This window comes from Anabas testudineus, chromosome 13 (assembly GCF_900324465.2).
Source record: "Anabas testudineus chromosome 13, fAnaTes1.2, whole genome shotgun sequence".
NCBI lineage: Eukaryota > Metazoa > Chordata > Actinopteri > Anabantiformes > Anabantidae > Anabas > Anabas testudineus.
In genome coordinates, this window is record NC_046622.1 from 13,985,358 (window position 1) to 14,012,825 (window position 27,468).

Genomic DNA, 27,468 nt, shown 5'->3' on the forward strand with positions numbered 1-27,468 from the left:
ATGAGTCAAACAGTTACTTTATTTATGTTCAGGTAAAAACATGAACCTGATGCAGTAAATTATTGCAGATCTTAGAAACCAGCACATGAACGATTGGGCCAGGAGAGCATACAGTGGCGCCCTCCCCTGGCCACAGACTGCAGGTGCACACCACGGTTTGTTCCAAGCCAGCAGTGCAAAGAAAAAAATAATAATAATCAACTACAGCAAGAAATAAAGACAATATAGAAAATTAAAAAAAAGGTAAAGCAGACATTCCCACCACAAACAGGGTGTGAAACTGCATATAAACTTTATTTTATAAATGAACTTGAAATGCTATCTGGCCATGAAACAATAAAATGAGACCAGCCAAATTTTGTGCCCAGCTACATTATGTGTTGAGGGTTGCTCAGAGCTTGGTCTACTACGAAAACCCTACATCTCCAGTAGGGCCCCAACAGAAAGACGCTAACTCTATGAAAATAAGAGCAAAACAAAATTTACCTGATCAACACACTGGTTACAACTCTTCATTTGAGCTGAAGCTCTCTATAATAAGGAGGCCAGAAACACAATCTCAAACTGGGTAGGGGGAGAAAAGAAAAAAAAAACAAAAAACAAAAAAAAAAGATAATAATACGCGCTCATCACTACCCGCATTCAACCAACTGCAACTCTCGTTTCCACAAATTGAAGCAAAGACAGACGAGGGGAAAGCCGAACCGAAATGCAACACACAAACCGGGGCCAATATAATACAGAACAAAATGCAAACAGACGAACCGAGGGGAAGAGACATGAGAACAAAGAGCTATTCTATCAAATGTGTTGAATGAGCAAAGTCTGCAAATTTGTCTGTACAAATGATCTTTGGAGCTAAAGTAAACCTAGCTTGCTCAATGGACCCCTCCCCCCTCGTCCTCCCCAACACCCAGTGACGCTGCCCACCACTCTAGGGAGGACACATCCCTTTTTTAAATATCACATAGCAATGCAATTTAAAATGTCACCCAGATGTTTTCATCTTTTTTAACATTACTCAACTACTGATATAAGTTTAACTCTCTTTTTTATATTTTAGGTTCTGAGTCATGGAACACCTTTCCATTTTTTTATTTTTTATATTTTTGAGAGACAGGGGCAGCAAATATATATTTAAAGTCTTAATTTTTCTGCAAGCTGCTTTCTCTAACAAGAAGGCTGTACACGTAGCCTTAATGTATGTGGTTACAAAAAAACTAAGAAGGAAGTCTTGATTTCATCAGTCGCTCTAGAAGGCATTTTAATGTGAGATGTGGAGAGATCAGGAAAGGTGGAAAGACTGCTGGCCCTCGCGAGCCGCAATCAACAGTTTCTCTCGCATGATCTCTATGCTGGAGTAGTCAGGCAGCTTCAGGTAGTTGACGCAAGTCATGACTGAGGGGAGGAAGTCATCCGGGTTCTCTGTCGACTCGAACGTCTTCCTCACAATCGTCAGAGGGGGATTCAAGCTCCGAAAGCCTGAGAGACGAGAACACGCCAGGGTGAATGTGAAGAAAATTTACAGTGCAATATGTCTTCACTCTTTACACAAGAACAAAAAACTCATGCAAACCTTGATTCGGAAGAACTCCTTTAGGACACGTGCATTTAACATAAGCTGCACAGGTCAGTGATTTTAAACCTTTTCAGCAAGTATACGAGTCATTTTTCATTCAGTTACCCAACGTTTGTCAGTGAACTCACTGATAAAACCTCATATAATTTCAATTTTAGCCTTTATTTATTTACATTTAACAAATTGGCAAAATCAAAAGCAGGTTTAAAGTAGCTATTAGCAGCTAATGTTTGCACATATATGTACAATAACCATCCCAAAATAACACTGACACTCAAGAAAAAGTAAAAATGTGATTATTCTCAGGCAAGTACTAAAGTATCTTTTGATATGATTTCTAAGCTGATTTATAGAGGTCTCTTCACCAAATATCTCTAAATACATATTTTGTGGTAAGTGCCAGTTTTTCCTAACACCCTCACATAAGAGCTGTCTTCCAGCTCTTCTGCATCCACACAGAACTTTTCTCTCTCTGTTAGCTTTGTCCAGTGCATGTCTAAGTCTATTACACATCATATCCTATGATGAGCAAACTGAATATGTTACTTCCCACCTTCCACCGTGGAGTTAATCCTATCTGAACAGAGAAATAATTTTAAGGCAGTGATCTCTGCAAATTTGAAGTGACTCACCTCCGACAGGCAGTCTTGGGCTTCCTGTGACGAACTGCAGGAAGAGTCTCTGCTGCTCTGCATCGAAGCTGCTCAGGACCTCAAATAGGAACCGAACTGCACGGCTGTAGACAAATGAAATGGAATACACATCAGACAGTGAGTAAGGAAGGGAGTAAGAAAGATGTATTAACATATGTTTTTACTGCGCAAACTAACTAAATTGTCAGTTATAGGTTTCTTATTTTAACATTCATGAAGTTGTACAACCAACCATTAGCACTCTGTGATAAAATGATGGATGTTAACACAAACTGGATGTGGTGTTTGTCATGTGGATCTGCTATTGTTAACTCAGGTAGCACTTAGTAATGTAATGCACCCGATATGATACAGGGGGAAATACTGGTATTTTATACATTTCACACCAAGAGAGTAAAAATTGGTCTCACCTGTCATGTGTGTATCCGTGGTCCGGTCGGCAGCACTCCATCAGCGTCTTGACGTCCCACGTCTCTGATTTACTGCCACACAGCAACTGGTCAAGCTACAGGAGGAAAGAGAGGTTAGGCAATTAAAGAGGAGACAGGAGGGACACCGACAACAGACATAATTGTTTTTCCTTTAGGAAAACAAACAAAAGAAAACCCACCTTCCACCCCAATAAATGATATCAAAAGCCAATGGGTTTTCCCCTGTTAATTAGTGTCTAAACACCATCTATCCACATCTACAATCACTATCAATATTAAACACTAAACAAATGGAAAAGGAGGCGAAATGATGACCACTTCAGCTTTAGTCAGAAGGAATACAGAATTGGTCAAACAATTTTATGTTGAAACATGGGCGAGCTCTTCCACTAATCAACACATAAAACAGTAAAAAATGTACTTCAGTACTGCTGATCATTTTGAGTACAAAATTATTTAGAAAAGAATAAAACGAAATCACTTACCTCCTCTGGATAGAAATACTGCAGGTGATGCAAGGGGAAGACTGACTCAAACCCTTCCCTAAATGACTCAAACTGTCTAGACACGCCTTCATTTAGGGTCCAGTACACCACCAACTAGAGGGAGAGATAACGTGGCAACAACCAAGAAACAAAAAAGATTATTTTAGGAGCAACAGGAACAATAATGGTGAAAAGTTAGAAAGAGGGCAAGTATTTCACACCCTGAGATACTCCTCCAGGTTGTAGATTGTGACTGGGACATCTTTGCCACCCTTTTTCAGCTCAATGTTTGGGAATCCTGGGAGAGTGAAGTCCAAACCCAGGTCCTCCACTGAGCAGCCGTTCATGTTGAGGCTCTCCAGTGCCTGTTGTAGGGTCTCCCTTGTCTGATACATAAAACAAAGAGACATGAGGAAACAGTGAAGGACTGTCAGTGTATTACTGTAAATTAGTGTGATCAAGTCAGGACCTGTTGAGAGAGTGGCTCTAGTTATGTGCAGGTGACTACATGGAGGCTCATAAATAACTTTAAGGTAGTAAATGCTTTTATGCAACATGGAACAGTGCTAGTAGACCCCAGAACTACACTACAACATAAGTGGAGTGCTCAGTGCTGCGATTTACCTGTGATCGGTCCTGTTCCAGCCTCTTCTTCTGGCGGATAATATCCTCCAGGTGCTGGATGGACTTGGCCACACTGGGATCAATGTTCACCAGGTCATGGGAGCTTATAGACGTCTCATGCCGGAGCATCCACTTATAAAATGGCAGACCCAAGGGCAGGTCCAGCTGGAAAGAAGAAAGAAATAGGAAAGCCATTTTTAAACAAAACATATGCATGTACTTGAAAAGTTCAAGGTAAGGTATTGAGATTTGTCTGAACATATGGTACTAATGTGGATACACACAACTTGTCTATGATGAAACAAATAAAGATCTGTTTTTATCTTACTACCATTAAACACACACCTTGACTGTACCTGAAAGTTCTTAGTACCGCAGGTACATGTTGGAATATGGTTAAATATCTGAATATGAAATGTGTGTTTATCAAAAAAGACAGAAGTTGTTACCAGTCTGAAGTCCATAATGGCTTTGGCCATTAGCTTTCCCAAGAAACGGAACTTCATTTTGATTTTGGCTATGTGTGCTGGTTTGGTTGTCCTGCCGAAGGGAACAGCAAACAGTCCTCTGGAGCTGAACATGTACTTAGTTCCCTCTTGGCTTCCTGTTTGACAGAGATGAAAGTATTGTCAGAGTAGTCTGGTAAAATTAGTACATACAGCATAACATTAGTATTTATCATGTGCTACACGAGTCTGAGGGTTCAATTTGGTACCTTTAGGATTGGCAAGAGTGACCTCTTCACCCCTCCATAGGCCAAGGTCAGCCCGTTGGAGCTCCTGAGACACCAAAGCATAGAACTCCAGAGTGGGGCCGAGACCTGTGCCAACCTGCAGGTAGACAAAAATCAATCAGACTCCAAAAAAGGCAAACTGTTTTATTGCACCAAAATACATGCCTTGGCCTGACTCATAAGAAAACTGAAAAGTACCTCATTCTCATACTGGATCTCCAACATTGCCCTGGAGCTGCCAAGGTCCTGCATCACAGACTCTGCCTGTTTTAGCAGCTCATCACGGTTTATCGTCCTCTGAAAAAATAAAACAGGACAGGAAAGAAATTAAATTGAAGTTAAGTAAATGAATATGAAATAAAACACCTCATAACACACGATAATAATCTCATATTACATTTGGACAAACTACAATACAGTATATTAATGGTTGATTCCATTAAGTGGTTTTCACCTTTTTCCTGTCAAGACGTGGTGCAACTCTGCTGTCCTGAGAATCTGACTGGTTGATCTCGGGATTTGTATCCAGTAGGCGCTGCATTGCTCTGTCGCGATCAAATGCAGTTACATAGAACAACATCTGCCGGGTGTCAAAGGGGAAGAAGAAAGGGCTGCAGAGAAAGAAAGAATGGTCTACGTGAGAACCAACTCATACAAGACAAAGATTTTCTCAGTTTGCTCAACAGCGTTAAACGTTATTTACCAGGTCTTTCCAAGCTCGATGAGCCAAGTAGGGATGTTTCCCGTCATAATCACCAGCGGGTCTTGTAGCTGACGGTTGGCTTTGGCTGTCAGCTTACTGTTAATGAACTCACTGGTGGGTATGATTTCCTTACACACAGCATTCTGCAGAATAACCAAACATATTATTATTCAATTGTAAATAAAGGAAAGAAAAAAGTTCTTCTCATAATATTTATCAGCAAGGTGACTCACATCATATAAGTAGAACCAGTATCTACTGATGGAGTGCAGGACCCTCAGCAGCAGGTTGACCTCTAAAGAGGGGTCATCAAAGGTTATGGTCTCTGGCGGCTCCGAAGTGAGGTATGTCTCTAAGGGATTGATGACGCTGGGACACACACCATCTGGAAGTCATGGGAACCAATGGCAGAAAAAAGTTGACTCTACAGAATCAAATTCTAACATGCCAAGAATATCGGTTAAAAAGAACAAGACATGAGCTGACAATGTGACATCAGGAATAAACGGTCACACGAAGAAGCAAATGTAAAGTATTTTGGGCAAATTTACACTGACAGCAATACTGGAAATAGTCTGACAAATTCTCCACTGGGATATTTTAGATTCTCACCATGCCACAGCTCATCCTGCTTCTTGGCGTTGCGAGGTGAGGTTTTAGTGGGAGCGGTCTGGGCTCGGCCCCTCTTTCCACCCACAGCATCTTTGCTGCCATCCTCGTCCTCTCTCACAGGCTTATACCTATCAGCAAACGAGAATACAGTTGGTCTCTGGATGGTCTGTGTTAAACCTTCAAATGTTGAGTCTCTCTGTACTTCACCTAAATATAATAAACGTTCTGCAGTGTTCTGAGTCCTTATGAAACAGACAGTGTTTTCATTCTTTGCCTTCATGACAAGACTTATCTGAACATTTTGAGGAGTGACTCAGAAAAATAATGTTATCTTCTGTCATTCAACTAGTAGTGAGAGCATGTGCTCAACATGGCCTTTTATATAACTATAGCACCTGAAAGCACACTGCAGATTATATCTGTAAAAAATAAATCTATATGGCAAAAAAAAAAAAAAAAACTAAGGCAAAAAAGAAAACGAGTTTTTATTTAACAGACGCTTTAATGAGTCTGAAAAAGCAACCTCTTGTCTTAAAAGGTTAAGAAACCCGCAATATTCCAAAAAGAAAAATAAGAAGTACATTATCTCCGAGACAAAAAAAAAAAAAAAGATTTCTTAATTAAGATTAAAACAAAACTTTTCTACCATATTGTATGTGTTTTGGTCCAGATGCCAGCTCGCCCAAGTGGGTTTGCCTCATCGTCTGTCGACTCCCTTTCTTCTTCTGCCTGAAGACTGTACTGCCGAACAGCCTGATACACTGTCATGTTGTATGGCAGCAGGTGGTCACCAATATAGAACTGCAGTCTGTGACGCACGCTGCCGGAGTTCAGGAACTGAGCCGCCTGGGTAACCAAGAAATAACGTGGTATATTAACATAAAATAGTTAGACTATAATTATTAACCCCATTTTGAGTTAAACGAAAACTATATATTAATTTTTTCTGACTAAAGCACAAGAAAAGCATTTTCAATATTTTTAGTGATCAACTTAATTTAATTAATCAGAATCAATCCGCCGTTCTACAGGTATGTGTTTCTGCAAATACCTTTTAAATAAGTACATTTTATTTGACACAAAGATCATCACATACCAGTGATTCATCTATTTCATCATCTGAGCCATCATCATCACTGTCCTCATCTTCTTCTCTGATTCTGCCGTACCCTGTACAGACAGAATTTTAACAACAAAATTAGCAACACAAACTTGGATTCATCTTTACCCATTTCAAAAAGCCCCTGTGAGACCTGGAGTAATCTCCAACCCCATGAAAACTACACAAGCAGCCTCTCACCTCTAACAACCAGATATCTCTCAATGGCTTGTACAAGGGCCAGGGGATCAATCTTCACGGGACCACCTTTCCACTGTTTAACATTTGTGCAGTCTGGGTGCCTCTGCAGCTGACACTTGAGTTGATGTGTGTTGAAGAACTTCAGTGCCTGAGAGCCCCTGAAGAGCAAAAATAATCAAATTAAAAACTGTATACCAAACAGCATTACGTACAGGTATCCGATATAAAGTTAAGTAAAGCCACAGACCTGCTGCCATTGCCATTACCACTGGGGAAGTCATGCACTTTCACAGGGAACTGCTCCATTTGGCTCAGACAGCTGTTCATCTTGTGCACCAGTGCCAGGTAAGGCCCATTTTCTGCTGGGTCTAGACGACCTAAAGGCTCCATTCCTGGAACCTGCAAAAACACAAAGAGGTGATAATTAACCGGTCACAAAAACAAGAGCAGGCCCCCAACCCTCCAACGTGTATGTACAGCATCCACCTTCATAAAAGACAAAACACTAAAGTAGTAGAGAAGAAAAAAAAAAAGGTCACTATACAGAATTTTAAGACTGAAGCCTATTTACACATAAAACCTGGAATAAAACAGTGCAGTGGAGGGTGCATTTGTGGGGGTGTGTTCACATACTGGTGGAACAATGTGGTCCTAAGACATCCAGGAGGGGGTTTATATATTAAAAATTACTAGACGACAACAAAACTCCAGAAGGTTATAGCAGGAACCATTTTATCAACACAACACAGTGTCATTTTGGATGACACCTCACAGATGACACAAAGGTCGAAGTAGACATGATCCTAAGCAGTAGTTGTAATCCCTCACCGGACAGCCAGCAAACACATGGAGGAATCTCTTAAGCCGCACGTCACGACTCAACAGGTCCCTGTCTGTGTTGGAAGTCAGGTAGATCAGGAGCTGTTTCACCAGCCCACTATGTTGGATCTCGAAAGACGACACATCCGACTCTGATACAATACTGGAGATCTCCACCAGACACTCCAAACCACCATCCACCTGAGAAACAGGAACATAAGGCATCAGTAAAAGCACTCACTGCCAGAGTGCAGTTCAAACTAAATCAACACACCTGCAGTCTCTCTAAGAGTTTCTGTTTGACAATCTTATATTACCAGGACACAGGATGGTGGTTTGTATATTTTCTTAAAATGTCAACTTTCAGCAACAATCAGCACTTGATGTCATTCAATTTGAGGAGAGGGTTGTTATCTGGTGATGCCTGTTAAATAATAGGATGAGCGTATCGCTTACCTGCAGGTTGAGCTGCTCGGTGGCTGTGCAAAGTCTCTGGAGTACATTCAGTGCAGGGTTGCTGCCATCCACATTTTCAGAGTTGAAGTAGCGCTCCACAAACTTACTTGCCTGCTCTTTGATCCAAGCCTTTATTTTATCTCTACAAAACAAAACAAAAATACCCAGATTAAACACTGCGGCCCACACCTCTTCCCCACAGTCAGATCATTCTGAATAAACGTCAATAACATCAATCTCAAGGAAGAATAACATTTGGATAAAACAATACTAGAAACTTAATGTTCTCTAACAAGCCATCATAGTACCTGTTATTTGAAATGGAGTCCTTGGGAGGTGCCCTTGCCAGGCCACTAACCCCCGCTGTGCGTGAGGGTTCTGAGTTAGCATTGTTAGTCTGGGCACCCAGTTTACCCCAGGTCTTCGGATTGAGACTAGCCAAGAAGGAAGATTTGGGTGACTGAGTACTGGTAGGGCTCTTGGCTATAACAAAGCAAAAAAGAAGAATTATTGATAGGTTCTCAGTGTTTAGTGTGTAAAATTTGTCAACACAAATTTTACATACTAAACACTTAGATGTAAATTATTGATAAACCTGTAAAAGCTGAACCATTTCATCTGCACAATGTTACCAAGCAGGTAACATGTATTAAAGTGGGGATATTTACATCTCACACACACACACACACACACACACACACACACACACACACACACACAGTAACATTTTGACTTACCCTGATTGTCTACTTTGTCATCATCTCTTGGTGGAGAGTATTTGGGTCGTCTGGGGCCTCTTTTAGGTAGTCGTTTCCTCTTCAGGACGTCACTTAACCGCCTCAAAACGGAAAAGAAAAGTAATTAGTATAGAGCTCTTAGAGGTGAGAGGGAAAATGTTTTTTTTCCCCCCATTTATTACAACATATTGACCAAAATATAAACTTCTACTTCTACTTTACCCATCAAGTCAACTACATACCAGTTGTGTTGTGATGGGTTTAGGTTTGTAATTATTAGCTGAATAATCACATTAATACTTTCTAAGGTTCTTGGATTTTCCATTTCCACCTGAATTTGTCTAATTAGTCGTTAACACCAGTTCAGCACAGTCTCCTAATGCAATTTGTGTTTTTAACATTCAGTTTAAATAAATGTGTGCACATACTAATAATATATTATAAAACAAATAACAAAAAACAAAAAACAACACACTGTAAACAGACAAACCAAAGCCACACATAGCCACAGACTCACCCCTGTGGGCTGAGGTCCAGTGAGTCATCCATACTGTGCTGGAAACTGGGTGATCCCAGGTCAGGAGTTGCATTATTAGCAGATGTGGTGGATGCTGTGCTGATGGTGGTAGTGCACAGACTGGCAGTACCACTAGGGCAAGCCTTAGGAGGACTAGTGACTAGAAAGCTCTCAGACTCAGCCAGGTTCTTTACCTGATGCATGACACCTAGAAGAGTAAGACATGCATTTCATATGGAACAATGCAGCTTTTAGGTATGAACTTTGCAGCAAAGATGTGCTAGCACAAAGAGTGACAATGTTACATGGATACAATACTGCTGGTCTTTGAAGAATGTTTGTCAATGTTCATCATTTGTTTTAGAGTTTTAGATACTATAAAACAAACTATAGAAATACTTAAGTTTTACCTTCTCTTCTAAAATAGACACTGAAGACATCTGGTAGCTTCTGCATAAGGATCTCAGCCATCTGTAGAGACCCCACTACAATCTTCAGGTCCTGGCTGGATAGCATGGATGCAATGTGACTGCAGAAATAAACATACAAACAGATAAGTCTGTTACTTGCACTTTAAGTGGTCAATGTCATCAGTAATCCACATTCCAGGCACAGTTACCTGGACACAGCATGGTTCCTCAGCACATCCTTCAGCAGCTCTGCATCAGCAAAGTAAATGATCCTGAGGATGGCTCTAAGGCACTTGTGTCTGACAGCAGGGCCAGCTGATGAGCTGTACACCTCATACAAGACCCCAAACAGAGTTTTGATAAAGCACTTTGCCAGCTCAGGGTCCTCCTTCATCAACTGGGCTCGTGCATCTTCACGACGAACCTCCTGGTGACTCCCTGCACAAACAGCGAACAGGCCAGAATTATTTATCTCAATCACACTGTAACTTAACAGTTCAGTAATACTTGAGATTCTGAGTTATACATATTAGATATACATATGTACACAACTAAAGAAGCAAAATGCAAAATGTCTTTTTTGCCCTGTGTTCCACCTGAGATAAAAAGAGCTAAAATCTCGGTTTTAACAAAAAAACAAAACAAAACAAAAACAACAACAACAACAACAACAACAACACTGTCCAACTATGAGAAATTCAAAATGCAAAGCAAAGTTGCAACAATCTGTTTCATGGAAGTCCACTTACGTGCGTTTAGTAAATGCAATGCTCAGCTTGCCTAATTTTGCTAATATACTGGGGGCGACCAAGTATATTATATAGCAGCTACCCAAGTACATTTGATAACCCATATTTAATGTCCCTGAGAACAATGGCATCTGTGATACATTGCATAGAGGATGCTTTCCCTGTGGTTTGCTGTACCTTCAGAAACTTGTTTGCTTCTTAAAATGTTCTAACAGAAGATGAAATTAGCTGTCAGCTGACATTGATTCCGCAATGGCAGAACAAACATGCTTATTAATCAGACATTGTGTCTATATACAACAGCCTATATGAAGCCAAACACTGTCTATATCATGTAAGAGGTATAACTGGGTCAGGTGTGTTCAGACAATCAGAAGCTGGAAGATACCATTTCAAAGTGTGGAGTATGGGAAGGCAAAGAACTGGTCAGAAGTGTGAGTGGGTGGGTTAAGGGGCCCAAGGACAGAGTTTGGGAACAACTGTAATTAAACTTGATAAAATTGATCTGTTTAAAGAAATACTGTGATTAGTTTTCATCATCATCTTTCTTTCACCTGCTACATTTCGGCATTTAGTACATTTTTTTTAACCGTGCCCACAAATTTACATAAATAATTCTTTTACCTGTTACAAATTATTTTTGTGGGTTACCTGTCAGGTACCTGACTGACCACACTTTGAGATGGTACCCATGGGTACCTGACTGGTGCCAGATTCTGACACAGCCATCCTCACACATCTGTAATTTGGCAAGACCTGTGTAGAATTGTATTACCTGTATTGGGATTGGCAAGAGGATTAGGTTTTCTCTGGATACCGCGTGCTGTTCCCGTGTCTTCATTGATCTGCTGCATAGAGTTGAAGTCAATTGTGTATACACGACCCAGGGTTGACAAGCTGATCTCATCCTCCCCGTTCTGGTGAGCTGTCTGCAGAGCCAAGTAATCACCAAATACACTTACTGCCATGTGGATAGACCCCAAATAAATTGGATGTGTAAATATACTGATAGATGCTGACAGAGGGTAAGCAGACAGCTATTACACAACTTTAGAGGTTTAAAAGATTCCCATGGTTTGCAACTGGTTGGCATTTGTACCTCAATGATGCGGCTGTCAATGCGGTTGTATGGATGCCAGAGTCCTCGGTCATCCCTCCACTGCCAGATGGCTCCCTCTGTGGTCTGGGCGCTGCCCTTCTTCAGCATCACATCTACTGCAAAGATGCCCTCTCTCGGCAGGCAGGGCATCAGCTCACTGTATTAAGACAGTAAAAAATTCAGTTTAAGGCAGGAGTAACATCCATGTCTCTGTTGTAAGGCTTGTGTCAGTGCAGCCGAGTGTATTTGATAATTTTTAGCACACTTTAATGTTGTTTCAGGATATTTTATAAGCTTTCAAGTCAACATTTAGAAGTTTTATATTCAGTAAACACTGATTTTCATGCTGGAACCATATTTCAGAGGGTTACCGCAACTTAATCCCAATATTTTATACAATATTTTTGCCATATTGCTCAGCATGATCTTCCATCCATTATCAAACATAAGTCAGGCAAATAGATGTTACCATATGAGAGAGGTCAGTTCATAGAGCTCCTGGGGGCTCCGGGGCACCAGTTCAATCTGTTCCTGGCAGCTTCCATTTGACACACCACACAAGAGGAAACGAAGAGTTTCTGCAATGTCTGCAATGAAAAAGTAACACTTCTATTGTGAATTTCCATATTGCATCTTCAACTGCTTAAAGTCTTATGACTGAAAGTAAAGGACATTTCGGAGGTCAATAAGATGCAAATTGTAAAGCAGGTTTTACACAAAAAAATATCTAAAAATCTCTGTGAACACATGTGACTATAGTGGGTCTTAAAATTAGGAAAATCCAACCTCAGACAACAACACTTAACTTCACCTGATTAACAAAAATGCATTACTAAGTACTCTTGGACTCCTTCCGTGACATTTAGAAGAGTAAGTTACAACCAGGTGCTGCTTATCATCAATCCTTGATCAACTGATCATCTGCAAGTGTACAGATTTCTATAAAAGGTGATGGTTTACTGGTGTTAACACAATATCAAAAGGAAAAAAAACATAAGCAACTGCTGCTACAAACCAATCTGGAAAAGCTTATAAAACAATTTTAAATAATTTAGAGTTCAACATTCTACAATAAGAAAGTGGAAAGCCTTCAAGGTAGTTGCCTATTTTCCCAGGTCAGGTTCTGCAATGCTCAGAAATACAAAAAAGCCCTATAGGCCTGACTGAGTATAATGTTAAAGTACACGACAGCACAATTAGAAGAAGCCAAGGCCATTCTTGGTGACAACCAAACAGTATTTCGGCAGATACCCTCCTTACACCCCACAATCAAGCAGGGAGTGGAAGAGGTATGATTTGGGCTTGTTTTACAGCCACAGGACCTGGTTACTGAGTCGACCATGAACTTCTCTGTATAGAGTATTCTAGAGGCAACTGTGGAACTTGGATTGGCTCAATCAACAGGACAGTGACCTGAATATCATATCAGTAAATCTACATTAGAATCAAGGTTTTGGAAGGACCTAGTCAGAGGCTAGACCTCAACCCAATAGAAACGTGCGGCAGAATCTTAAGAGTGCTGTGCATAAGTGAATGTCCATTTCCCTATATTATGTTTTTACACAAAAACCACAGAAATAAGAGAGGGCGTGCTAACTTAGGAAAGATACATTAAGTCTAAGCTCTAAAATGCACACTTACACATGTAGTCTAACTTATTACTAATAACTTATTACTTGTTAGCAAGCTGCAAGCTCACATCTGTTAGCTTTGTGGCAAATATTACAGACTGATCACACAGATCACAAATAAACTGAACAGAAAGTAATAAATGAGTTGCAAAATTGACCCATTGGTGTGTGGGTTACTCACTCTGTTTCATAAGCTGGACTGCCAGGCAGGGGCAGTTTGAGCACATTAGGGAAAACATGCGCACAACCATGATGAACATCCCCGAGCTGAGTACAGGAGGGGTCACTACCAGCAGCTGCTGAATGTTGGTCAACAGGTCCCGTGATGCCACCTCCTGCAGCAGGTTCTGTTGATTTAAACACAGACACATACATTAGTTGGAGAGCAAATAGAGGAAAAAAAAATAGACAATTGCAAATATGACGTTGGTGTGTCTTTAAAAAATAAGTACAAACCTCTTCATGTTGAAAGTTATCCACCAGTCTGGCAAAACAGAGACAAGTGCTTTCGACAGATTTTTTATCCTGTAAGAAAGTTGAATAAATGTAGCCATTAGTTACATAAATAACGTATATAAATGTTTTTTTAATAGGTCAAATACTGCCAAAATATCATTTAAAAACACCGCTATATAGATATTATGATGCAGGGGGGTACAGTTTTAACCTACTGCATAGCTGCTTCTGTGTAAATGTGGCATTAGGTACTCCTCAGACAACTTCTGCAAGTAATAATAATGCAGGCTCTTTGCAGCTGCAAATTAATTAAATCTACATTTAAACTAACAACTCTGCTCTTAACAAGTCAGACAGAACACTACAAATGACTGTTCAGTTGTGCACTCAGCAAACTAAGATGTACAACACACTTCATCAATGACGATATTTTAAGAAAATGTACTTATTTTCATGTACTATCAATCTTATTTCTGGGATGTGGAACTTCTTCTAAGAGGAATACCACTAAATACAATGTGACCCAAAATCCTTCTGTGATCGTGTTATGGTCCCATAACATCAGGTGCCACACTGCTGATGAAGTTGAAATAAAACTAATAACAGTAGTCTCTAAGAAAATAATAAATGAGAGCCTTGGCAATATAATGTTGTCTGACGTGTTAAACATACCTGGTGTGTGAGTCTCTGAGTCAACAGAGGCAGAGAATCAGCTACAAAGTGGAACTCATCTGGAGTAATGCTCTGGCAGCAGTTGGCTGCAATGGCTAAAGCATTCCTCTGGGCATTTATGCTAAAGAATTCTAGGTAGAGGAGGCAGTCTGCGAGCCCACCCTGTGGAGGATGCAATTATAACATTGTAATATAGTTTTTACAAAAAAAGAGGATGATTTGATGTTATGATGAAATGACAGGATGCAACACTTACAGCCTGCAAAATGGCTTTGCTGTGTCGCCTTGATAACATCTCCAAGGCAGTCAAGGCCTGCTCTGCTACGTCAATGAACTGGATCACCTGAAGCTGCAGACAAGATTGTGACAATTCATGCCACTGGAAATTAACAAGTGATTAAGGACAGATAGAGGCAATGCCTTACCTTCTCCAGGAAGACAGGAATAGCATCGACCACCACAGCAGAGGATCGAGGGAGTGCCTCCATCATATATGTGAGTGCACGAGAGGCATGATTCATCTGTGCACATAGATCAAAGGCATGAAGAAAAAAGAAATCAGTAAAATTAAATAAACAACATTTATATAACATATATATTTGAAGCCATAGAAGTTCATCATACTCACAATATCAAAATTTGAGTATGATGAACATTTATATAACATATATATTTGAAGCCATTTATATAACATATATATTTGAAGCCATAGAAGTTCATCATACTCACAATATCAAAATTATGCTCCATTTGTAGCAGTGTTATCTGTGTAGAAAGGGCATGAGTATAGAATTAGATTAGCGGTCATTCAAGTTTTAGACAGTGTTTAGCTGAAATATTGAAATCTTACAGCAACTACAGTTTTTAATGTTGCACTAAGGAACATAGAAACTATGTTAAAGCAAATTATTGTTTTTAGTGTAGGTGTGGCATAGCTGCAAATGGACAGTCCGGTATGAAATCTGCGCAGTGAATAACAGGTGAAAAGAATAGACTCACCAAAGCAGGCACCACACTTTTAACAGGAAATCCACCAAGCGTTTCCTCATTGCCCATCACCAGAAGCTGGCACATCTCAATAGCAGCCTGAAGCTGCTGCGATTCATCCCCTGTGGCTTGAAGGCCTTGCAGTAGCTGCTGAGCCTTGGAGCCTGAAAATGTGGATGCAGAATTTCCAATGTTATTTACAACAAAATGTGCAAAAACACTGATGTAAGGGTAAAAAAAGGTTGCACTCACTGGCCCCACTGCCTATGGTCCTGTGAAACAGCTGTGACATGCGAGGTCCAAGGGGTCCAAAAAGATGTGGTGGGAGCCCCCTGGCCTCCAGAAGGGCTGAAGGGACAAAAACAGCAAGGTTTAGAACACAAAAGGTAGAACTGAGAAGACCGTTTATGAAGTCTTAACACTATTGTCGTGTGCAAACAAATATTACTAGAGATTGGAAAATATATAAAAGTGGTTTTAACATACCCTGAAGCCTTCCCATTTCAGAGTCATCAGACTCACTTTCTCCAGAGGTTGTCATGCCCACTGCTCCAGCAACTGAGCTTGAAGCTGGACAACAGCACAAAATTAGAATTTACAGTGAAAGTGTAATTTTAATGAAATTGAACAAAGTTGATGGTCTTCCTCATTACCAAGAAAAATGATATGAGCATAAAGAGATTTATCACCCTTAGATATAAATGGAAAATTCTTAATTGTTAATGGAATATCAATTATTAAACAGGTGAATTTAAAAAGAGTGGCACTTTAGGTACCTGAAGCTCCTTGTGATGCCTCATCAGTGCGAGCAGCTGATGAGTTGGCCCCATCCTGGTTGTTGTCGGAGTCGGCCATTTTTTCCTGTCGGCGAGCGTCGGCTGCCCCGCGCTTGCCCAGGCCTGAGCCCCGCCGACTACCATTTTAAAAGAAGGAGGTTGACGATATGAGTGACAATAGAGTACATACAGTCAAATATATAAACTGCAAGGGTTGCCCTGGACATTTCTGCCATGCTGCATAATAATGAATGCTCAAAACCTGCCAACACTGAAGTCAGTCAAGACTTAAAGTACTTCCTTATGTAAAAACAATTTTCTGCTCACTCACATTTGTACCAACCCAGTCTTCAACAAAGTTACAATAAAACTAAACTGTAATCACAATTGATATCAATATCAATTAAAGACTATACATTTGAATACGTGTGTAGCACCAGTAACGTTAGATTTACTGACACTCACTTTTCTACTAAAAATATCAAACAGATGTAACTAACATAAGGAAAACTCGTCAACTGAGCTGACATGTTTCCCTGAAGTTTTAATGAGTAAATTACGTTACATTCTACAACATAGTATACTGTCTCACATGTATCACAGGGGTACCACTGGCTGACACAGGCACAAGTGTGAGTGATTGTCTCAACAACACCTCTGAGTTATTGTTTTGCAAAATAGCTTCATTCTGTTCAACAGTTCTGTTTTTTTATTGTTTGTTTTTTTTTTTTTATTGTCATAACCATTGTGTTGATTTTATTTCACTTTGCCATCTTTCTCTGAAATCTAGTCATTATCTGGTGAAAGGTGTTGGCTTTAAATTGTTACTGTGGAGTGGGGTTTTCCCACAGAAAACAAAAGCTCCATTGCTGGCTGAACTTTTCTGTCACACAGCCGTGAGTGCATTTTTATCGTTTGCACTGGCTACAGTCTCTGGGCCAAAGAAAACTTGAACCCATTCACTTTATGGTTCCCTTGATGTAGACAAGGGAATATTATTATATGTTACAAAATAAGAGACTGCTCCTTTAATAGTGGGACTGGCTAAAATGAATATCCCTATAATAAATCCTACTGTGATGAAGGTTATCGGGTTATCAAGTTTTATGTTTCTTCAATCTAATACAGGAGTTATTTTAGAGCTCCACAGATCAAGTATGTGAATCTAACTACACTGATGTACAGGAATCATGTAACTAAAGATAACCAAATTTCAAGCACTTTTTTAGGCATCAAAATTACACTACAGTCTATCCATATTTATCAGTGTGTACCTGGTGCTGGCACAGGAGCCCGTGGTCTTCTGACGTGTGCTCCGCCGAAAGCTGGGGAGCTCTGCTGGAGGAGACTCGCTGCGCTTCTTCGTGGATTTCCTTAAACCTAAGGTGACAAACCATTACCACTGGTATCTTTTGACTCGAATACATTCTCAAAGCCACACAAATCAATGTTGGTGTTGATTTACAGGACCAATGGACTTTTCTGGCTATGGTACCACAACAGAAAACCTGCGTGTTATTATTCTAGCTCGTAGGACTGTGAAAAATCTTTGTCAATGTAGCTGTTTGAGCTAACATTGATGTCGTGTGTTAATTTCAAGGCTCTGGTGCTGCTTGTTTAAAGCCCTGTACAACTGACTAGATGGGTATTAATATAGTAACCCATCCATGGCACTATGACAGGACAACCTTCGTGCTGGATCCATGACTCATAATTCAGTAGTACAAAAATAATCATTAGACCAAATGTCCAGATCTAAAGACATAAAAACTTTTAAATGATGTTGCCTTTTTGTTCCACATGCTATTTAGGTTAGACAGGTTAGAGAAATAATCTCCACACGACTTTGTTCTCAACTTTCTTCAAAGATTCCGAAAAACACTCATGCTATATAAAAACCATGCATAGACATAGTCAATTTTTCCCCTGTAATCTCGATCCAAAATGCATTTTACAATGAAAAGTCTTACAGAATTGCTGGAATAAAAGGAACAGTATTTTATATGCTTACTCACTATTACTGCTGAAAGGTATAATTTGTGTGTATGATTAAAGTTAATAGGGTCAACATATAAAGAACTTACAATAGAACTTCTCTCCTCTAGACAGAAGCAGCTTATGAGTCCTTCCCTGCCCTCAAACATAACCCTGATCAGGGAACATAACTCGTATGGGCCAAGAAGCCAAAGCCAACTTAGGAGGGGTCTCTATTTGGGCCCAGGGCCAGTGGCTCAAACCCCACGTCAGTTTCTATCCTTTCACTTACCCAGAATGGCCTGACCCCACACCGACCTGAACAGTTACACTCACTTCACCACACAGACCAAAAGTCTATGGTAATGTTTCCGTGTCTGGTATTCTTAAAACTTCCTCTGTTTACTCTTGGGATAGCCTATCTTACTTAGTTCATCTTAAGACCTGACCAAATAGTGGCTGAAGAATTGTTGGTAACAGTGACCTACAAAAGTTTAAGAGTTCAGATACAAACCTACTTAAATCAATGTTTAGTCGAATGTCTACTGTATTTATGCTTATTTACACTACATGTATGACAGTTTAAATGTATAAAACCTAAATGCATTTAACTACTGTATTTTATTAAATACCAAAATTTTAAAATCATTTTAACCCTGAGCTAAGTAGGATATCTAAGTATTTTTGGTCTAGAGTCATTCCAACATCCCACAAAGGATGAGATTTCTGACCAGTTTTATCTTTCAACAGATATAATGGTTCTACTTCAGCTGTTATACTACTCCAATTATATAATCAAAAAATTCACAAAAACAATTAAAAATGAACACAATGCTTACTCAACAAGTTAGCTACTAACATAACCCCAAAACACCAGAATAAATCTTGAGATCCATATCGAACCTCAATACCTCATTATCAAAAGAACGGCACTGCACTGCAGTGTATTTCAACTTAATTTTCGTTAGTGCAGCATAAATATGACTATTAGACTAGACTATTTTGAGTTTGTATCTTAGAAGTGTGTACTATATTTGTGAAATCATGTATTTGTGCCACATGGATAATTTAGTGACCAGCAGTGTTTATGTATTTAGCTATTCTACAGTTTCAGACTAGTGATAAATCTGAAATCTGAGTCGGTTTATGAGCTCAGTGAAGTCACACTCAACACCATGTGAACTAGGTATGCTAGTCAAAATTGATACATGCTTATTGTATGCAGGGTGTGAGTGTTACCCATTGCATTTATGCATGTACATCATGAGTAAACACTTTGGAATTTTATCCAACCTCAACTTTATCTAACCTCAGTGGTTAGACTGATTACCAGTGGTAAAGAGTGAGATTTGATGCTACTGATGAGACACTGTTTGACTCACAGGCCATTTAACACAAAATCTCACAGGTATAAAATACATCCAAGTACACGTGTAGAAATACATTATAACCCTGTTTAGTCTGTATAAAGGAACATTTCAGCTCAGGCAGTGGTTTAAAATGTACTTTTCCATCATGAATAGCAGGAATCCAACAGGTTATGTTACTCACTTGCTAGTTTAGCCTGTAATCCTGAAGGCCCAGGTTTGGAGGTCTCAGTTTTAGATGACCCAGGCAAGGACAGTTTAGGTTTTGGTAGGTTGACTTTGGGGTTGAAGCGTGCTGCCCACTCAAACTTTGAAGAGCTAGCAGATTTAGCCTGCTCCTTTTCACGGGTACTACGGCGTGGAGAGGGACTTGAAGCTGACCGTGAGCGACGTGCCTTGGTCTGATCTTTTCCTTGTTTGACTCTGGCACCCTGCGTGGTGGCGCTGTTGGTGCCTGTGGTGGAGGAAGAGGAAGAGGTGGAGGCAGAGGAGGAGGAGTCTGTCACGTTGCTACACCCAGCTTTGGCTGAGGCGGCCGATTTAGACGCCAGCTTGGTGGGTTTTGCAGTTCTGCCCTCGGTACGATTGGGGAGGGACCCAGCGGTACTACTTAGACCGGGGAGAGAGTCCGATTTCTTACGTTTCTGGATTGGTGAGGCCCCAGTGGCCCCACTCTTCTTATTCTGACCTCGACCTGACGATGCAGGTGGTTCTGAGGCAAGTGATCTCTTCTTGGATTTAGCTGGGCCTTTCTTTGTCTCTGAGGTATTGTCTCTGGGTGGTGGAAGTGATTTGGGCTTTTTGGCAGGGGTCGGTCCAAAGGTACTAATTTGGTCAGGAGCTTCACTTCGCTTTAGTCCTCGGGTGCCTTCACTCTTTGATTGGTGGCCTGGTCGCTCTTGTTCAGATGTCCCTGCAGCCTCTGGATCGTCTTGCAACACAAATGAAGCCACGGAGAGAGTAAGACTGCTTCTGCCAAGGAGGGAGAGGGACAATAAAAGACAATCAATCACAAACATGAATTGAAATGCCACATCACATGCGACCATACAAAATAATTATTTACATTATTAGATCAAGGACAAGGGACCCTATACACATTTACATACATACATACATCCATACATACATACATACATACATACATACATACAGACAGACACAGAGACACACACAAAATAAGCACCAAGTAGAGAGAAGGGGTACCTTCTTGAGCTGTGCCCTCTGGACTGGCCAGTGGCTGAGCTGGCTGTGGCTTTGGAAGCCTTAGAATTAGGTCTTCTACTTTCAGGTGGGGAATTTGCTTTATGTTTTACCTGCTCTGACTGCAACCTGTAAGGTTGGAAATTAAAGAGCAAGTGACAGTGTGGGTTTCTATAATTAAGTCACATTATAGAGACTTGATCAATCCCCAAATCATTTGGCCTTGCTACACCTGAATTTTTTTTATTTAGTTCATCACCATTTGACAATGATGTAAGAACAGAAGACATGTTTCTCCTTTTTTCCCCAGAGGCTAATTTAACTTTTTTCCATTGAGTTAAAATTCAAATTACCTATACAGAAACACCCCTTCTTGATTGCTCCCTTCAAGACACTCACCTTCCCGCGACTGTGTGGTCTTGTGGCTGGGCCGCGGCAGTGTTCCTCTGTGAACGGCGCAGTGACCCCCCTGGATTGGAATTAGGCCGGTTGGACATTGGCACCTCTCTCCTGAAGGGACATACCCTTTCTAGACACTACCATTCACTGCATACAAAAGAGAAAGAAATATAAGAATACTGACAAAATGCTATTGTGAGTTTGGTTGTGATGCTAATTGAGCTCTACATGACCATCACATGCACCATCAAGCTCATCACTCGCTCGTTTGAAATGATCAGAGGCATAATAATCTCATCACTATCCCAAGATTGCACATCAAGATACAAACCTGCAACACAAAAAAACCCTAAACTAATCCTATTAATGACACCATTTAACTAAAGACAGAAACCTGCTACCTGAAAGACAGTTTGCAAGGAATCATGCTTTGATAAAATCATAAACATTGAGCTGTACACTTGATAATTTTATAAACATAAAACTATGTATACTACATTTCCATGATCAGAAATATCTAATAAATTGAGATAAATTTAAATAAATTAAAGACTGTGATACAAGTTCCCTTATGTATCACAAGAAAACTTTCAATACTTACAGTAAACCACTAATCCAACTTGAAACATCAGCTCTAAGTCTGTACCAATTTATGATATAATGGTTTTAAAACACAGGACTTCATGCAGACGTTGACCATTCTGTCACCATGTAACCTTATCATAATTACACATTGGCCCACACTGTAAAGCTAGCCATCACTAAGCATCCTTGTAATCCTAAGTATACATGACATGTATTTTTGTGCATTTCTTTTGTTGGTTTGTTTTATCCACCTGGCAGGAAATATATCTGAAGTTCAATCAAACAATAATGATCATGATAATACTTCTTTATAATATTAAAAACAACCAAAGACTCTCCTGATTAATAATGAGGAAGGTCACAGGTGAATCTAAATCAACCTATCCTAATGCAGACTGCAAACATTTCAAACAAACCAAACAAAAAGATCATTATATTTTTAAGCTGGGTTATCATTTTAAGTGGATGCTTTGTTGATATTCTTTAAAATGGCAATAACATCCCACAGCATTAAGATATATGTCCAATAGGGCTTGTTCTTAGGTTGTAGCAATTAGTTTAGTGAGGATGTGAAAGAAAAATATATATTTGAAATGATGAAATTTTATGTTTTATAATTCCTAAAGAGTAAAATACATGAGGATACTGATAGCATTTGACAACTGATATTTTGAATATGCACAGCAGTATTCAAATGATCCACAGAGACTAATGAATCACAATCTAAACAACTTTTGCTATTTGGAAAAAAGAAAGAATATGAATCAACCTATTAGGTAAGGATTTAGATCAGGATATCATTGATCATAAAAATACGCCATACTTGGCAAACTCACAGAGCCATTTTAGGCCTGTACTGACAGTGCATCGTCTTTGTTTATTCGTCCATTCTGATCACTAGTGCAGCAGACTGGTGAATGTAATCAGTTACCAAATGACTGTCAGGTTAAAACACTCGCCGGTACAAAGTTTCTTTTACTAAACCAATAAACAAGACCGACAGTGTGCAAATTTATCCCCCCGGTTTACAGAGGACTGTATTACTGACGTAGTTGTCTACCACTACCGACTAACGTTAGCATGTTTAGCCACTCGCATCCTAGCTAGTCCCATACATTTTGACAGTAGCTTAGTTCCATCCGTATCTATACAAAAACTCACACACCCCAAAAGCGAAGCTTATAACCTCTAGATAATAAATACGATTACTAGAAATCACTAAAAATGCAGTAATTACATACCAGAGACTCGTTAGTTAAACTTACGTTGGCTAACGTAGCAGTGGTTACATGGAAATGCGTAGTTGGCGTACCGGTGTGTCAACCAATTTAGCTCCCTAACTAACGCTAAAAGCACAGTCGAATTCAAACTGCTACATTGTTTCTGGTAAGAAAAGGCTAAATGTTTACTGGATGACCAAGACAGATCACTTAAGTGGCAAATAACGATTACGGTCGCCTGAGATTAGCTAGACATCAAAAATGGCAGCTTCGGCTGGAGCCGTCTTTCCAAAGCGGTTTAATGTAATATAGCTAGCAGGCTACCAGTAAACCAACGCAGGCTAACTTGGTATTCTCACTGCCATGACACACTGGTCTGTGTCTGGCAGACGATCAAGTTTAGAGAAAAAAATATATATACAGGTCTCGCACGCAAGTTAGCTCACCTTCAATACTGTTTGTGGAGAGATAAAACCAAAAACATAACTGTCAACCAACTGTCAGGTAACCACAGAGATCCAATATCACTGTCTGAGCCACTGTCATCGCGAATGTTGAGTACGTTACCCAAGTACAGCTAACTAATGTTAGCTAGCTAGGAGGATCACAAATGTTTTGTAAGCTGACTTAAGGCCAGTGCCTGCTTTTCACTACAGCGCTGGCTAGCGTTTAAGCTAATGTTAGCCAGACAGAAACAAGCTGACTACTAACAAGCAACATGTCAACGAAGCACATACTTCGTAAATTTGGGTAGAATTTTCTAAAAGAGACTACATAACGACAATCATTTGTCAGATACCATCAAACATCTTGACCTGAATGACAAGTATGGAGGCTAATTATTAGCAAGCTAATGTTAGCTTAGCTTAGTAAGATAGCGAATGTTTCTTCAATGACCGTTCACTCGCAAACACTAAGTTGACAAAAATAAACACTTGACTGTTAGCTACACAGGCCATAGTCACTGGTTGACATTAGGTAATCCTGCCGCCGGGCCGATAATATATCACTGACCTTATCAATACCGAGTTAACGTTAGCTACCGCAGGGTAGTAACGGAGCTGACGTTTGCGTTGTCAAATCAAACAACAGCGTTATAGCTATTTCCAGCTAACCTTGGCATGCATGCTAATTAATATTAGCAACCCTTGTTGTCAGTGGCTAACGCTTTGCCAGCTCGACGGGATGGTAATGAGATTTCTTTCACATACACCAGACTCGATACAACTCACGTATTCACTCTACTGGGTACAGTTCTGTCTTTTTTTTTTTTTTTTTTTTCTTCAAATGTACAAGTTGTCTACCTAGCAGCTAGCACGTTAACGCTAGCTAGCAAAATGATATGGCCTATGATACCTTTGGACACAAAAAAACAGGAAAGCAAGAACGGGACTCGAGATATTTTAGCAACACTGACTCATGATTTCTCCGATGTATTCCGATTTTGATATATGTCGAAGGTCCAAGAGACCGTTGGCTGAGTTGTCACTGAAAATTTCTAGCTTTTGTATAATGTTGTTACCTATTTGTTCCAGTGTTGTAGTTGTAACAGACAGTGCACCAGCTCCTCTTTTCTCTCTCTCTCTCTCTCAACCCCTGCTAGTTTCACATCAGCTGAGGGGCCTACAACTGCAATATACATCCGCGTGATTCATCCGCTCAGGGACTAATTACTTCTCAATTGAGCTTTTGCCATTGTTTTGAGCCAACGATGTTGCTGCTACTACTGGAAGTATTACTTTGTGAATGTAGAGCTATAAAGCCTGCACACACAACCATGGCGCTGTGTTTATGCACAGTCAAATAGAATCACGTCAATAGTCATTGGTAACATTATCTTGTCTCAAAAAAGAAGTATCAATCCGCTGGGTCATGACCCCCCCCCCTCACATTCAATAAACATAGCTTTACCAAAACAGTTTATTCTACATATTAATTTGACATCGTGTGTTATCTTTTGTCCTCATCTCATCTCAGTGTAACATTACACACATGAAACAGCTTCCTCTGATGTTGAGAAATACTGTTGCTGTGCAGTTGTCATGGTTACAGCTCTGCGTCCAAAATGGCGTCCTTGCTCGGAGAGGAACTATTTCAAATTAGTGGTCAGGGTCCCCCTCCTCAAAAAGATTTTTTCCAACTTGTTATTACCAAAAATGAGGTAGATATTTGTTTTCTATTTTTATAAAAAATAGTCTGAACAAATTTTTTTAAATCTGCTCTGTATGACTGAGGCTATGTTGAAATTCACCTTCCACATTAGTTACCTAGCTAGCTGGCTTTAAATAATGCTGGGCTAATATTGAGATAAAGTGAACAAAGGCTTCTGTGCCATCCTGTAAACTGGGTGATGTAAGTAATTGGTGGAAAAGTTTGAACATTTTGTATAGACCATGGTCATTCCTATGTGAATATGTTAATAGATCATGTGTTATTATAATACAAAACAGCATTTTGGATTCACATCATTGTCACTGCATCACAAGTCAAAGTCTCTTCACTTTGTCATCACTGTTTCTCTTTTTTATTTAGGTAATATGGAGAGAGTGGAAGATTTCTCTACAACTTGATTGCCGGGGTGCTCCACCCAAAGACATGTCAACACCCCATCAGGATTTCCTACAGCATAAAATGCTACAGCGTAAGGTTTCTTCATGAAACATTACATTGAGTTCATGATACTGGAAACCTTAATTTCTTAGTCTGTAATTAATCTTGTTTAGTTGCTAGCAATTTTTTTCACCAACCTATTTGTTCAGGGTAAGTATTTGCTTTAATGAAAGTCTATCATTTGAGACGGACTGTTCTTTGCTACATTTCACATTTGTAGATCAGCTTGGTGCAGTTTTTGGACGAAGGATCCTGGAATACACCAAATCACTTTGTCAAGGAAAGTTTGATTACCTGGAACGCTTACCTGATGACATGATGCTCCACATTATGTCCTACCTACAGCTAAAAGATACAGCACATCTGGCACAGGTTTCACATAGATTTAGAAAGGCGAGTGTCTCTTATGATGACAACTTTACAACAGAACCGTAGTGTGTAGTGCAGAGGTGATGTGTTTGGTTCTGATTTCTATTTTGATTTTATTGTACTAGCTCTGCAATTCGGAGAAGTTCTGGGAGCAGACTGTGAGGAACTGTGCTGGGTTCACGAGTGACATAGAGATCATAGCCAATGTCATGGGCTGGAGGGAGATCTTTTTTAAATTTTTCCACCCCAGTGGAAGTAAGGAGCAGAAGTGAAGCATCTGAGCAGTTTTGTTATTGCTCTGAAACAACTGCAATACAAATGCCATCATAAATTTAGTTTTGAGAAGTGTGTTCTACAAACAAATGTAGGTTCCAATGGTTTAACAGTGCCAATATTCTTCAAAGCAAATCAGTATTTTTATGTGTTGCAATAACTTTGCTTCTCACTCATGTATGTGAAATAGGGTGAGACACATTTGTTTCCGGTCCCAATGTGATTTGCCTGCTTTGTTTACAGTAACTCCAGATCCAATCTGATTACATCAGACCTGTAAAATCATCAGGTTCTCCCATGCCCAGCTAGTTTGACAGAAGGGATAGGTGGTTAATAACAAGGAATATTGTAATTAATGCTGGTTAATTTACAACTTAACAAGATGCTGCTGTTATAACCTGCTAGCCTTGCTAACTCTTGCAGGTTATGTTTACAAACCTACCCCTATTTTCCAGTTCCTGCTTTTGGGCACACCCTTTGAGTTTTCACCAGCCAGATTTATGTCTGATTGCACTCTTTGCACTTTATACAACAACAATTTTCACTGTTATTCAATTGATAGATTCCATTACCTGCAATATATGTTGCAAAGAGTTTAAAATGAATCTGTTAATCCTGAATGATAAACATGTAAAACATTATCTAAAAAAAGTACTTAAGCACTTTAATGAAAGTCTATCATTTGAGACGGACTGTTCTTTGCTACATTTCACATTTGTAGATCAGCTTGGTGCAGTTTTTGGACGAAGGATCCTGGAAAACACCAAATCACTTTGTCAAGGAAAGTTTGATTACCTGGGATAAAAGGGGTAAAACATTATCTAAAAAAAGTACTTAAGCACTTTGAGTCCTGCTGACATCATATCAAGGTCAGTTTCAAAATATACCTCCTTACACTTAATACTGATGTCTTCTTTGGTTCAAATTACACAAGGGCATTTTGCAGGGTGTTTTTTTTTTATGGGGTATTGACCTTAAGTTATAGAGGTGATACACTGTCACAGAGAGAAACACTGGTCACAGAGAGATTTTACTACTA

At 39.8% G+C, this 27,468-nt stretch overlaps 2 protein-coding genes across 8 annotated transcripts; one reads left to right on the top strand and one right to left on the bottom strand.

Annotated features, from left to right (window-relative positions):
* trip12 (thyroid hormone receptor interactor 12) lies at positions 1–24,792 on the bottom strand. Of its 5 annotated transcripts, none has more exons than XM_026368262.1 (42): positions 23,624–23,839; positions 21,373–21,519; positions 20,977–21,102; positions 19,955–20,742; positions 17,704–17,809; positions 16,430–16,566; positions 16,140–16,223; positions 15,906–16,001; positions 15,666–15,817; positions 15,396–15,431; positions 15,092–15,187; positions 14,923–15,015; positions 14,667–14,828; positions 13,995–14,063; positions 13,720–13,885; positions 12,377–12,494; positions 11,908–12,064; positions 11,584–11,737; positions 10,269–10,497; positions 10,060–10,178; positions 9,650–9,857; positions 9,133–9,233; positions 8,704–8,878; positions 8,396–8,537; positions 7,949–8,140; positions 7,368–7,519; positions 7,121–7,278; positions 6,917–6,990; positions 6,467–6,666; positions 5,821–5,948; positions 5,442–5,593; positions 5,209–5,351; positions 4,960–5,116; positions 4,704–4,802; positions 4,488–4,602; positions 4,222–4,376; positions 3,773–3,937; positions 3,370–3,534; positions 3,149–3,262; positions 2,643–2,737; positions 2,212–2,315; positions 1–1,482 (listed from the first exon to the last, which is right to left on the bottom strand). In XM_026368262.1, the coding sequence occupies exons 2-42, from the start codon at positions 21,468–21,470 to the stop codon at positions 1,286–1,288; spliced, it is 6,177 nt and encodes a 2,058-aa protein (XP_026224047.1). In that variant the 5' UTR covers positions 21,471–21,519; positions 23,624–23,839; the 3' UTR covers positions 1–1,285. The 5 variants fall into 5 exon arrangements, with proteins under 5 accessions (XP_026224047.1, XP_026224057.1, XP_026224029.1 ...); XM_026368272.1 differs by lacking the exon at positions 23,624–23,839 and adding an exon at positions 23,223–23,530; XM_026368244.1 differs by lacking the exon at positions 23,624–23,839 and adding an exon at positions 24,700–24,792 and having other exon boundaries at positions 2–1,482.
* Positions 24,300–27,403, top strand: fbxo36a (F-box protein 36a). 3 transcript variants are annotated; one of them, XM_026368347.1, is made up of 4 exons: positions 24,300–24,365; positions 25,710–25,818; positions 26,008–26,180; positions 26,282–27,403. In XM_026368347.1, exons 1-4 carry the CDS (start codon positions 24,303–24,305, stop codon positions 26,426–26,428), a joined length of 492 nt encoding a protein of 163 aa, XP_026224132.1. In that variant the 5' UTR covers positions 24,300–24,302; the 3' UTR covers positions 26,429–27,403. The 3 variants fall into 3 exon arrangements, with proteins under 3 accessions (XP_026224132.1, XP_026224114.1, XP_026224123.1); XM_026368329.1 differs by lacking the exon at positions 24,300–24,365 and adding an exon at positions 24,895–25,338; XM_026368338.1 differs by lacking the exon at positions 24,300–24,365 and adding an exon at positions 24,895–25,338 and having other exon boundaries at positions 26,008–26,159.
* Positions 27,404–27,468: the final 65 nt, after the last annotated feature.